At 42.7% G+C, this 14789-nt stretch overlaps 1 protein-coding gene across 1 annotated transcript; it reads left to right on the top strand.

The window, feature by feature from the left end:
- Positions 1-12849: 12849 nt before the first annotated feature.
- LOC102386693 (vomeronasal type-1 receptor 3-like) lies at positions 12850-13803 on the top strand. The gene has a single exon (XM_006031313.1). The coding sequence runs from the start codon at positions 12850-12852 to the stop codon at positions 13801-13803; it is 954 nt and encodes a 317-aa protein (XP_006031375.1).
- The last annotated feature ends 986 nt before the right edge of the window (positions 13804-14789 follow it).

Below are 14789 nucleotides of genomic sequence, written 5' to 3'. Positions count from 1 at the left end.
GTACAGTCATTATCTGTCTTGTATGCTGTCAGATTTTATAGGAGGGAGGCAGGAAGATTACTGCAGGAAGGTAAGAGGTGTTGATTTAATGATGCTATAACTAACTGGATATTTGAAAGCTGACACACTACCTGTAAGGATAACAGCAGTCTATTTAAACAGTGCAGAGAAGAAATAACTTAAACAGACTTGGATGTGCTCCTTATGCCCTAGCTGATATGCTAGCTGCCAAAAAGTATCCCGGAAAAATTTCTAGATGAACGAAGAGCAGATATTGTGAATAATTACTCCTGTCTAGCAGTAACTGAGGGGAGGTAGAATTCTCCAAGCACCAAATAGCAATAGGGGTTCATTATGAAGACTGCCACCTTGGAAACCATTTGGATACGTCTATGTGCTTTTCTTGCACATACAGGAATAAACTGAATGGTCCCAAAAGCTGATGGCCAACTAGATACCATAGGGGATGTGCAGGGATAATGCTCATGAAGCTTCAGTCCCGGCTGCTAAAATGCAGTTTACAACTACAGGCAGACCTAGGTTTTATCAGTACTCTTACAAGCTGAGTGATGGACTCTGCTACTGTCTATAAAATGTTTTGTCATGGATCTTGTAGCTATCAGTAGGCTGCTGAGAAGAAGCATAAATCCATCAGATGAGTTGTCTCACCACCTATTGATACGTGTTGGCGACTTGCACAGAATAAGACATTTTTCAGAGCAAGATGTAAAACTCTGATCTTGTTTGTCATCCTGCCCACACGCATCAAATGGGGATGATCGCATAAACATTAAATCCTTATGTCCCACCCAGAATCCAAAGGGCTAATAATTTCCTGCCTTCTTGTCTTCCCTATGCAGCTTTAATTTTTAAAAAGTTGTCATTCCTTTCAATTCATAAATACTGCCTGTGCCTTTTTATCCACCTACCGTATCCTGGCACACAGGGGTCTGTCTGAGTAGTGAGCAATACGGGGTGTGTGAAGCGGGCCCCATTTGATTCGGATTCAGATTCGGCCCAAATCAGGGACAGTGATTCAATTCATTGATTTGGATCACTGTCCCTGATTCGATTCGGCCGAATCCGAATCTGAAGATTCAATGCTGATTTGGCAAATCAGCGATTCGGACACAGGCACAGCTTTAAAAGTTTTTTCTACATACCTTGAGGTAGCAGGCACAGCTCGTGATCGCTGCGATGCTGGGGCGCACGGAGAGTCCCACAGGAGTGTGGGGGGTCTCCAAGTGCTCGGCGGTGGACCCGAAAGTGCTTCTGGTTCACATCCAGGTCTGCCGCCGAGCACATGCTCCTGCGAGATGCTCCATCCACCCCAGCATCACAGCGTTCACGAGCCCCTGCTACCTAGAGGTATGTAGAAAAAACATTTAAAGTTGGGTCTATGGCTGAATCTCCAGATCTTTCCAAATCTCTCCGAATCGATTCAGAAGGTTCCAATTTGATTCAGAGAGATCAAAGGGTCTCCTGATTTGATTCAGATTCGGAGATTCAGCCACCGAATTGGGCTGAATCTCTGCCAAATTAAATCAGGTACCGAAGCTTCGCACAGCCCTAGTGAGCAATGTGATTATTATAAATTGGTGCATGAATGTGTATTTGTTAGAAACTCTTGGGGTGGAAAATAATTAGAATTATTGTAAATAAATATAATTTATTTATTGGAATTATTGGAAAATAAATGTAAAATGTCATGTTGGCAACATATATCTTATGGTAGGTAGAGCTTGAAACAAGCTTACTTCAGAGTTGTCAGGAGCAAACCAAATATAAGATGCACATAAAATAATTGTATCTGCAATTTGTAGACTGGGTAAGGAGCCCTTTCACTGTTTTCAAGAATCTCTTCCATGTGGAAGCATCCTTAAAGCAATTTATTAGGCCGTGGTAGAATTTCAGGAACCTAAACATGTGCAAAGAGGACAGAGAGATTAAATCTCAAATGGTCAGAAATTCCTGCCCATTAACCGTTTGCGCCCTGCAGATTTTGGATGCATTTCTGGGGTATGGACGTCATTAGTTTCCTTCAATCAAGGGAGACAGAAAGAACTGAAGTGATATCTGCTCTTTGCCTGCCAATTTGTAGATACATTTAAAGCAAACAGTCGCATAGGCCACTGTAAGTCTCCGTTGCCTTTTCAATGCTTCAGCATATAAATCTGCCTCTCAGAGTTACTGTACTTCTGCTGAGCAGCCCCGACCATACCCAGGTGTCCCCTACATGTAAAGCTCTCTTTTTGTACACCCCATGTAGCATGATCAGGTGTTAGCATCAGAGAATCATTTGTTTTGGGTTTTTTGGGTTACTGTATTCACCATGTAGCCTCTTGTAATTACTGCTGTAATAGCTTTTAGCTTCAAATTGACGTTTTCTGTCTTGAAGAGAAAACAGCTGGACTAAACAGACAAGTTTCTCCCCTCCCAAATAAGCACCAAACAACTTCCATCTAATTAAAGCTCATCCAGACTTTGCAACTCTGTTAGCTTTCCAACCATCTATTTGCACACTTCAGACAAAATACTATTTAAGTGCTTTTGTGCAGATTTCAGTTGCCTAAAAGAGTTTTGCTACTGAAAAAATGAATCTTGACTGGGAACTTCCTTAATTTTGTGGTTTCTAATGAATGCTTGTAACCTCACCACTTTGCAGAAAGAGTAGCCCGGCAGAATTGATATTTCAGAAACAGCTGCCAGGGGTTATAAGTTATTGTACATATACAGATATAATTTAATCAAAGGATGTCTTCTCCACATGATGACTGCAGAGCATATAGGTGTAGTCTTGAGGTACAAAACAGGTGAACTTTCCTTTTTAATAGTAATTTTCTTGCTGCATTTTGAAAGATGCTGATAGAAATAGCCCCTCTGTTTGAAATATGCTACTATATAAAGTCCAAGCTGAAAGGAATCTCAAGATGAGTTTCTAAATCACCTATCTTTCTAGGAGTAAAAAAAAGCTCTTTTCAAAAGAAACCTCATTGCAGATTTTAAATTTCTCATGTATCCACGTGGGGGAGCAGCAGACTAAGGAATATCCACAGCTAGTTGGCGATGGATACTCAGAAAGATTAAGTCATCAGGCTATTGAGCGAGTACAATAAATGGAGTTTACAATTGCATTTGGGCCACTTTCTGTGCTTTTGGGGCATCCATAGATTAAGGAATCTCTGCAAGGGTGGAAATTATAGGGAAAAAAGCCTATAACCTTCTGTACTTTGGTTGCCACATTATTTTCTGACCATAGTTTCAAGCACTGTCCAGGCAAACAGATTGTATTGCTAATCAAGGACAGATTTGGGTGGGCGTCCCATGTGCATCCCATTCCCTCCCGTTGTGGTTCAGTGACAGAGAATCCAACTCTCGGCATCTGCTTCTATTTATGACTTGGTCTACCATACTAGTAAACCACGTCTATTTTCCTTATTTTCATATCTCCTGCATCCCCATCCAGTGCCTCCTCTCAGCGATGGAGCATATTCATCATCCCTCATCTCTTAGCAGCCAGAGCACTGTAATAGAGACCTTTGCAAAGAGGACAAAGAGCATTAGCTCTCATCATAATATGACTGCGCATGCTGTACACTAGATAACCCAAATTGTATATCTTCCAGAGCAGATAATCTACATACTCCCATACAAACACATGCACATTTTCAAACCTCTAATGCCCATCACCAAAAACACTATGCAGCAGCACATTCCCTCAAGTGAATGTATGGCCAAAACTTAACTAAAGTAATTCTAGCTTCATTTCTTAATCAGTGTACACCCTTGCTCCCTGTGGAAGGCTGTGTGGCCACAGTTCAATGCAAATAAGGGAGTGCATGTGTACAGTAGTTCTTCTTTAACATGCGTTGGCAGATGGGTGAGATTGGATTTGCATAGCACCAGACACAGACTGCTATGTCTCTGTTGTGCTAGAATCAGTGGTTTCTTCCTCTTGGTTTATTTTGTTTGATACATTCAGCTCATGTAAGAGGGGGCAGATGCCTTTCAATGCACACTATTGTAACGGAAAGTGGAGGCAAAGATATGGGGCAATGGTGAACTTCGTGATAAAAACATATTGCTAGTCTCACATCATGTGAAGTGGGTCGGGTTGCAAAAGCTAAATCATCCAACATTTATCCACTATAGGCTGGCATGATTTTCTGATGGCTTAAAGTGAGAGGTAGCAGGAAGACAGCAGTGAATCAATAGCCCTGGTTCTAAAAGTCCCTGAAGGAAGAAGTACTTACCCTAAGTAAAAATGAAAGGTTGGGGACGGGGGGTTAACAATGTAGATATTTTCTACCAACTAAAAACATAGAAAATGCAGGGGCCAGCAGGACAAGACTCTTCTGAATCAGCATACACAAAAGAGAAATCAGCTTAAGAGGCCGATATCTGGTATTTCAGCTGATGGAGCTTCAAGTCATTCACAGCATAGTTTTTCAACCTGTGGTCCGCATACCCCCGGGGGTACGAGAGACACAGGCAGGGGGTACATGGGTACCCCAACACTCTCTCTCTTGCCCTCTCTTCCTCTCTCTCTTGCCCCTCTCAAAACTATGGCAAAAAAATTCAATTCCCCAGTAATAATTTGGTGTGCCACATTTTGGGCGGCACTGGGGTCAGCCCTCCTAGCTTTGGCCAACATCACCTCTAGCTCAGGTACACACTTAAGTTGTGCATCCCTGGTGTAAAAGGTGGCAACTCTACCCACACCAGATCAGACATCTGTCATATCACGGCCTTATATACACAGCCCTTCTCCCAACATATGGCACACCTTAGTCTGTAAATATAAAATCCCCTGGAAAAATCAAGTGTTGGAGTACTTATTAAAATTTTCAGAAGTTAGGGGGTACTTGCTACCTAAAAGGTTGAGAAACACTGATTTATAGGACTTTTATTTCACTGCTATCCAATGAACTTTCCTTTGAATGAATGCCCAAAAAATCAGTGCTGTGTACAAACACCAGAATGGTAATCTTTGTGCTTTGAGCATCTTGCTGGTGTCAATATGATAACGGCAAGGTCAATTTAAAAATGGCACATCAGAGGTTCACTCTCCCTCTGGGAAGGAGAGGAAATAAATAAGCTTGATGAAACTTTAAACGTGGCTGTAAGGTAATTTCTTTCTTCAAAGGCATATTCAGGCTCTTCAAAGATATTGATTTACTTGGGCTGAACAAAATGTCTATACTTTTCTTTTAAAGCACTTTTGGCACATTTTCCTTTTACTAACTTGGTGCTAATCAAGAGGCAATTGTTAGTGCCAGTTTGAATTAATACTGCCTGACAGGTGACTCTTTCATGGTGCTCCATTCACACTGAAGGATCTCATGTGTTCTCCTTCACAGTATTAGGTTCGCGGTGTACGTTTTTCCCAGAGGGGGAAGGGCCCAGGCACTATCCCAGCATCAGACAGTTACTTACTCCAGGTACCTGACCCGTTTAAAATTCTTAATTTTGAAAAGTCCCTTAATTTTAAAACCCCTCAGTCCAAGCTCAGTCCAGGCACTGGCTTATAGATGGACACTAGCCTCAGAAAGAGCCACTCAGGATGTTTTAGGCAATGTATATGCTTTCGTGGATATATATACACTTTGCTTCAAGATAAATGAACAAACAGCTTCGTTCCCAGCCCAGAACATGGAGCCGACCCTCACAGAGCTGTCTTCATCTAATTTCCAAGTTACGCAGCAAAACATCATATGTGGCCTGGTCTATTGCAGGTATTCTAGTCCACTGATGTATATTTTAAATTGATTAGACTTGATGATGTGTTATATTTTACTATGGGTAATTAACCCCAAAACACTTATCCTAGCACACGTGGAGAATTCAGTGAGAGAGAGGCTAATAAGTGAAATAACTAATTTGACTTGACACTCTATTGCTAAAGGAAATGGCAAGCTACAGGTCGTGATTTTTGCAGGACAGTAAAATCAGAGCTGGGGGGATGCACCTTTCCCAGAAAGGAGCTGTGCTTGCTTCCTTTGAAAGCCAGGTTAAGCTGCTGGTTTCCAGTAGCCTTTGCTCAAATTATGTTCCTTGCACACTTCCCCTCCGCCACATCTTCAGCATGTCTATTGTCAGTCTCTGCAAGTCATCTGTTCATCTAGGCTGGCTGTTTTGAAGCCGGTCATCCCTCTATCTCTGGCAGCCATGGGGATGCAAATGCCTTTGCCATTGTGGTATTTACTTGCAAGTTGGGCAGAGCCATGTCCATAGGCAGGTTGTTCTTAGACTGCTACGAGGGTGTTTCCTTAGCTCTCCCATCCAAACTGGAGATGGCCGTAAAACGTAGTGAATCAGAAGCCAGCACCAGGCAAATTCCTTCAGTTCTTGTGCCTTTAAAACTACTCTGCGAGCTGGTTGTATGTTTCTAATGAGTCACATCCTCCTGTACACTGAAGTCTCAGGAGCCAAGATACAGAAGTCCCACTTGCACAAGTAGGAGTTGGAATGAAATATATATTATAAGCCCCTGCACATGAATTTCTTATTGCTAATGAAAAATAAATGATCGCCATGTTTTAAAACATAACAAGCAACCTGTTTTCAAAGGGACTGCTCACATCTCACAGGGCTTCCCATTTTACACTGTTACTGGGTCATGCAATCCTCCAGCTCATTTGAATTACAGGTCAGCCTGCTGGAAATCACCGTGGTCAAAACGGGTCCTGGCAGCTGTATGTTCTGAAGCAGAGCTAGCATCCATTCATCTCCCCGGGGTCCTCTGGCTAGTACCAGCAGAGGCAGTAGTAGGATGCTGCTGCAATTTCCAGTAGGAAACAGCCACCACAACCATCTATCCTGATCTTTTTGCTTGAGGGAGATCATAGTGGCTGATTGAGGCAATACCTATAGACCAGTGCCATAGTTCATGGAAGGAAAGGACGAAAACTGAATGAGAGGAGAGATGGGAGACCCATGTAATGATACAAGATGACCTCATTTGTGCCTGCTGATACCTAGGTATGTTCAACTAGCGTGTGTGAAGAAAGAACCAAGTGAGAGGCAGATCCTGAGCTGGAAGCTGCAGCACACACTGGTCTAAGTTATGCATAAACTTCCGTCCTTCACCTTATTCCTGTATAAGAAAGACCCATGCCCCATAACAATGTCTGTAGTGGCTACAGAAGTTATTGTGCTACTAGGGCAGTGCAAGTCGCATCCCAGCCCTGGGTGAGAATAGTGCCTAATAGCACAACCCGGATCTAAACATCTCATATTCTGTCCCTTGCCGGCTGTATTGGAGCTTAGCTCCCTGCCTGCTGCAGCTCCCACCTGCCATGAGTGCAGTGCTATAAGAAACAGTCCTTCACAGAGATCATGCACATCTCCACGGGGAAGGCAGCGCAGAACAACGTGCTTCATCCTTTACACCATTGTTTCCTGCTGCCTTCCCCCTGCGCCTCTCCAAAGCAGTGGAAGGAGAAGCCGCAAAGAAAGTTAAGAGAAAATAAACTTTAGAAGCTCCTCATCATGTGTCTATGAGTCTACTGCAGATAATATTTGGATTTCATGAGCCTTTGCTCCCCAGACGCACAAAATCCACTTCTGGTTTTTAATGAAGCCATAATTAACCCCTGGAGTCGGCATCTGCTTAAACCTCCATAATTAGTACTTAAATTCTCAAAAGGTAATGAAAGGCCCTTTTAGGTTCCTAATTGGCTGCTCCTTCTCATCCGAGTTTGCTTTGAACATGAATGATCAACATGGGAAATAAGTTACTTCCATCGAAGTAATTCAGTAGTTGGAGAAGTGAGCTGCTTCTCGGGCTGTAAGCAGCCTGTGAGGGCTTCTGATCAAGGCTATTTCATGTGCTACAGCTGCAGAAGACAAACTGAACTTGCTGCAATGGGTCCACTCTAGGCATGAGTGTAAACTGTGTTTGGCCATGTGCTGTAAACCCTGTCAGGGACATTTATACTGGGTCAGTGAGAGATCGTGGAAGTTAAACTCTTGCACCGAAAAGAACTTGAGGAATACTGCAACCTATATTGCCAAGTCCTCCTCCTTCACGATTCACCCCACAGCAGCAGCAATTTCCCAGGATTTGGGCTCAAGAAGGAACTTGTTAGAAAAATGCCAATTATGGGGAATTTGGAAAAAAAAACAGTTTTTCCAGTACAGCTACAGATTCTGCAGGAAGCTCAGAGAGTTTTCCAGAGAAAGTTGATTTTGGAAGCTAAACTTTACAAGAATTTTACCTGTTGGCGTGCTACGCCATTTTTCATTTGAAAATATAAAAACTTTGACCTGGAGTCTACTTTTGCCCTGAGTTAATGCATACCAATAACCAAAATCAAGATAAAGTGCTAAATACTGATAATAGTTTTTGAATGAAAATAGATAGAAACATATAGATAGCATACGTATTTCTGCTTGCAAGGAAAAGGTCGCAGACCAGGTGAAAGTTAATCGGCCCTCAAATCACTACCTAATTTATCTCCCAATAACCCCAAATCCTGGCCAATAGTCCCTCTGACTGTGTGAACTATGACTCTGTGTCAGACATTGTCCAATTAGCTATGCAATCATTAGGCCAGATACCTTTAACACCTTGCTTTGTAATGGACTTTGAAATGGCTGGTGCTTCAAAGGTGCTAGAGACAACGAACTCTGTATTAACGATCTGTGCAGGTAGGGTAGAGATTGATAATGGATGCAAACACACGCAGCGCTGAAAACTATCTTAGCATTTTCCACAGGAGGTCAAGCACTATGGATGTTAGCATTTCTTCAGCAAGGGTTGTTTTAATAGCATTGAAATGAAACCTTCTCAGCACCTAAGAGATATTCATCTAGTCCAAGCTTCAGTGACTCTTTAATGCACTGATTCAGGTTGCAATGGCATTTTCTGCCCCCCCTCCAAAAAAAAAAAAAGAAGCTAAACTGAGCAAGCTTGTTCTTCATAAATAAGCATCCATCTTGCAAGTCAGGGCTTGCCCCTGAAAGATAGGCCTCCGCAAACAGAGTGGCATCAGAAGAGAAACACTATTTAGATTTATTTAGAGAGACTTAATTAAGCTCTAGAGTAAATGTACCATCCAACAGCTTAATTAGCAGCATGTGTTTATTAGGAGCTAATTACATGATCCCATAGCATTTTTAATTAATGATTGCCACTTAGCCCATTGAATTTAATTGACCAAGGGTAAGGAGAACATGCAAAATCTGTTGCCAAGACCTTTGGATAATAGAATTAACCATTTACTGTTGTTTTCATGATACAACCAAAGTCATAGAAAGAGCTGCATATTCCAACAGACAGAAGTGAGAAAAGGACCTGATTAATGCAGGCCACTGTGTAAATAAATGAACTAGCTTTTGCTGTTCGTTAGCATCTAAACATTTTGGGGGTTTCCACGTTCTTTTTAAAATTACCTCTCATAATTAACGTGCAAGTGGTGATGCCCTGCTTTACTAGAAAGTTGAGAGCTAAAATGTTATCTTTACAATGTTGGATAAGACGATCGACGTTACAAGACATTGAAATGCCCATGGGGTGGAAAAAATAGTACAAGATTATTTTAGCTTTTACAGTAAAAGCTATGAAATTCCCAGCTATTCCTCAGTCCTGCCCCCTCCGCAGGGTTCCTAGATACTACCACAAAATACATAAAAATAGCTGCCTTCTTAGATACATGCTTAGAAAAAGGAAGTAAGCAACATGTTTGCAAACCCAAATGTTCTCCTAATAGCAACTAAACAGCAGACCTCTTCCCCACCTCAACAACACGAGTGGCACATGCTAGTCTGAACGAAAGTTGGAAGCATGATCTCAGGTTTGGACTCTATCAAGTCTTTGCCTCACAGCTTCCTCTGTGAGCAGATGAGAATTAAATTCCGTGTCACAGAAGACAGATTGGAGTATTAGTATCCCAGTGTTAGGAGTACAAACTCTTTTAAAACATAGTCCATGTCTGGCTATAGTTGTCTCTAAGAACCTGGACTAAGAGTTCAATTACTTTCATATGTGCACGTTGTCCAAAGCAAGTTGCAGAAACGATTCTGAAAAGTTGATTCTCATCCAAATGCTGCTTCTCCAGCTGCCCCCCAAGAAACGTCTTGTACATGTTTAACCAAGATCTCTCTGCTCACCTTGGGCTCTGGAATCTCCTTTCGTGTTCCTATAGGGTAATGCGGTATCATCTTGCCCTTTTCCTATTCAGCACTAGATGCTGCAGAGTCGCTTAATACATCAGGAGGAAGCTAGAACAGCCCTCAATGAAAGGGCACGGCATGTTCCTATGTACAACCAAAAGAACAAAGCTGTGGGATGGACAGGACCTCTGGATGCAAAAGATTACTAGTTCTGTTCCTGTGATTCACAAGCCATGACATCTCTGCTCTCTGCCTTGCATGGGCATTTGCCAGCTGGTTGTAGATTTAAATGTGGCATTTGATTTTTTTTAACTTTTTTTTAAGTTAAAATAAAACGGAAACTAACTACAGTATTTGAATTATCTGAACTATCATCTGGCCCGGGCATCGATCCAACTACGCCCACATAACAGAGTACGTGGGATTAATACCTCACACTTGAACTCTCGGTGGAATTACCTGGGGTGGGAGTGGGGGAGGGAATATAAAGAGGAACCTGTCTTGTTCAGGCTCCATTCTCACAGCTGGAACTCATGAGGAGGAAGAGATAAATGAAACAAGAGCCTCTTTATCATTTCCTAGAGAGACAGGTATTGTAGAATAATATTAAATATTGCATTGAATATTGTGGCTGTCAGGGAACTCACATGCATGTCCTGTTTTCAGAGTCCATACAGCCTTTCTTGAACAGGCTCTGACCATTTTGAATACTATTTTTTCTAACACAAGCAAGAATGTTATTGGCGTACACACACACACACACACACACACACACACACACACACATGGATCCAATCCTGGTACAAGATATTGAGTGTCCTCCTCAACTCTTAAGATTTAAACAGAAGTGGAAGGGACTCAAGTATTTTGACGTGGGCCTTTAAGCTATACTCTGAGCTATGCTGCCTTCTCACAAGGGGGCAGGTCTACAACTCTTGGACATTTAAAGCATTCAGGATGCAATAAAGAGGGGTGTATTCCTATACCTAGTCATGGTTGTTCCTTTTACCAGTAATCTACAGAGTACTTTTTGATGGAAAGGCACCTGGAAGCTCTGTGCACAGCAAGGCCAAATCACTAACTTAAACAAAGCTAAGGCCTCTTCAACATCCCTCCCCCACCATAATTACAAAATATCTGTGTTAATGCAGTGGGAGCATCTATATAAGATGCTGTGAATATCTATTCTACATTAAGGAAGACATTGTTAGAACCATTACTGGATGCTGGTATTAGCGTCCGATATGCATAACATGTACTGTGTACATATTTGTCCTCTGCTGCTACAACGTGTGTGCTGCAAAGCATTTGGTTGTGGAAGGCCCAGGGAACTTTATGCTTGTGCACATATCCTTAACTGTGCTCTGTACACTAAAACATTATGTTTGGGGATGTTTTCGTTTTTAAACCTTACGTAGATCTTTTTTTTTTTTAGTATTTTTCAAATGCCTCCCTCCTTCCTCAAACACCAGATTCGGTGTTTGCTTCTTTTGTATTCATCCGAGTTATCTGAAAATTACTATAATGAACTCTTACCTCTGAGGATCTGAATGCCATTTCGGCAGCTTGTGCTATCTTTGCATACGGTTGCTCCAGCTCTGGTAAATTAACCTTCTTGAAATTGGTGTTGCTGGGTAAGAAGATGGAGGCAGACATACTAAAATAGCACGTTTCCTGCAGAAACTTGACTCTCTGCACTGGAACAACCTGAAACATTTCTGCCTATCATGTCTGTCTTTGCAAGAATATTAGCAAAGCCCAGGCTATTGTGTCTAAGGGTTTTAGTGAGTGCATTCTCATGTTTGCTCTGGAGCTTTTTACCTTCATCATTAAACAATACACCTTAATCCCTTTTGATTCAGTTCAAAGTCCTGTTCCTGACACAACTGTTTTCAGATTTCACAGGATCTAGCTGCTCGCCCACTCCTCAAACCATGTCGGTATGCTAAGAGACTTACACACAGGCTTTGATCTTCGCTTGGCAGGTGTTCAAACAACAGCTGGAAGGAATATATTCCCTTGTGCAGAAACGGCTGTCGGGATGAGGCAGCATGTGCTGAAAGAGGGAGTGGAGGAGGATTCCCCTCTCACTCAATGGCTGTGAACCAGTCACTCTGGCTCACCAATGCTCATTCCCCATAAGAGCCATGAGGATAATCTCAGTTGCCTTTCAGGGCTGTGATGTGAATTTAACTCATTAGAGTGCTATGGAGATGATCATTTATTTGACAGTTGCATGCTCTATTTCAGTCTGTGGTGGTTAGCACTCTGCAAGAATCTGCATACAGATTGCATTAATTAATTGTGCCAGGTGGGTGTTGGCATTATGTCCGACACATAATAAGGCTCCCAACTAAGAGAGAGGTTCAAGCCTTTTCTGAATGATGATTCCTGCTATTTTCTCACCTGGTGACCACTGCTACTGAGAGCTGAAAGCATTTTCTGCTAACAGTTAAGCAGATCAAAGTCTGTCTGAATTTAGGTTATGCACTGTCCCCCTGAGGACCTGCATCCAAGCTTGAACCCACAACCTTCAGGACTGAACCTCAACCTGAGTTTTAATGCACAAATTAAAGAAGCAACTCCATGAACCAGTAGCACGAATAAGTCACCTTCCTTTAGTTGTGCCAAATGCATGCCTTGCTAACCTTGTAGTTCTTCAGTTTCTAATGCACGGTGCCGTTGCCTTGCAGAATACGCACACGCAATTGTGTTCTTCCACCTGCCAGACTGATGGGGGCCCAGTTCATCTTTGACATACTTGGCTTCATTTTCCTGGACATGGTCGGGATCCCAGGGAATGTGGTCATCCTCTATGCCTTCGTTCACACGTTAGCGTGCCACCGGAAAGTCACGCTCTCGGAAATCATCCTGAGCAAACTCGCCCTTTCCAACCTCCTGGTGATCCTGAGCCAGGGGATTCCCTTCACGCTCAAAACATTTTGGACCCAGAACGTGTTCAACAACCTGGGGTGCAAAATTATCCTTTATGTTTATTGTGTAGGAAGAGCCATGACCATCTGTGTCACCTCCCTGCTGGGCTGTTTCCAGTGTCTCCTCATCATCCCCTTCCCTTGCAGGTGGCTGCATTGGAGAGAGAGCCTGTTGAAAAATCTCTCTTCCATCATGATTTCCCTGTGGTGCTTCAACCTCTTTGTGTGTAGCACCCGTCTGACTTACGGCTCTGCCCAGGGTGATGAAAACTCCTCCACTCTTGGAAATTGCACCGAGCTTTACAACTTCTGCTATGTGATGTTCCCCACCCGCTACTTTTACCTGGGAAATAGGCTGGTGTTGGTCATCAGGGACTTGTTCTTCCTTGGGGCAATGACTCTTTCCAGCTGCTACCTTCTGTATATGTTTTATCAGCATGGGAAGCAAGCAAAACACCTACCAGGGTTGCACGTGAAGCATGCAGAGATCCAGGCAGCCAAAGCCGTGGTGGCCCTGTTAGTCCTGTATCTTTTCAGCTTTGGGATGGATAGCATCTTCTGGATCTTTACCCTGTGTGTGGCCCCAGGCTCAATGAGGCTTGTTGATGCTCAGATGTTCTTTGCTTCCTGCTACTCGGCCATCGGCCCACTGGTGATTATCCTGACCAACAAGAAGGTGCAAACAGGCTTGAAGTCTACACCCAACAGGAGAGAGTTTCCAGTGGCAGAAAGTATCTCAAAGCATATCCATTGAGTAGCAAAATGGGAAAACTAGCAGCTTCCAGTCCCAGGCTGGGGTCTGCTCTGTTTGACTAGTATAGCCATTGCTGTGTTTCCAAACCATCTAGGACATTAGCCTTTAGACTCCAAATATCCCAGAGAATAATAAAACAAGAAAGAAGAAAAGTAAAGTCTCTATCAGCTTCCTGCTGGGCGTAGGGACAAGAATCTGTATGTGATGGCACACCCCAGCAACGACAGGGGAGGAACAATGATTTTTTTTGATTTAAGGAGCTGCATGCGAGAGAGCCCGATTCAATTCACCATCCTATCAAATGCATCTGTGACCTTGTGAAGTCCGTCGGTCTCTCTGGACCTCAGTTTCCTGCCTTGAACAAAGGAAGAATTGTTCCTTCTGCCACAGGGCTGTTTGTGGTGTGGAAGGATTCAGATTCAGAGATACAACTTGCAAGCAAAGCTGATTCTGAACATTTCGGTTTTTTTAAATACAAGCTGATATTTAAGATTATCCTGGCTTTCGTTACTGGGAACGTGGGCTTCTTGAAACTGCACTTTAAAATATTTTTCTCCCCCAATCAAACACATGCCAGTTTCAATAAATGTACCTAGAAACATTTATGGGTTTTATGAAAAATAAAATCAGAAAGTAATGTATTGCAAACAACCTTGCTACAAAACTCATTTTCAGATAGACCCTCAAGGCCTGGCAAAGGTGCATTTCATCTTTGTCTCAAAGGCCTGAACCCCACAGAAAATGTAACAAGCTTAACGGGCATCATCTTACCATGTAATATATGCCATGTACGTATTTTGACATCTAGCAATGAAAAGGCAAAAGCAAAATCCAGTGTGTGCAACCTGTGCAGCATTGCAATGTATAATGTTTACAGCAACAGCCTTATTTTCAGGTACCAGACTCTAAGCTGTAACCTGTGGCTCTGAGGCCTCATTTTCAGAAGTACTGAGTATCTGCAGCTCTCCCTATCTAGATACGTGGAT

The sequence above is a fragment of the Alligator sinensis genome, unplaced genomic scaffold (assembly GCF_000455745.1).
Source record: "Alligator sinensis unplaced genomic scaffold, ASM45574v1 scaffold1499_1, whole genome shotgun sequence".
Classification (NCBI taxonomy): Eukaryota; Metazoa; Chordata; order Crocodylia; family Alligatoridae; genus Alligator; species Alligator sinensis.
This window is presented reverse-complemented; position numbering and strand designations above follow the sequence as displayed.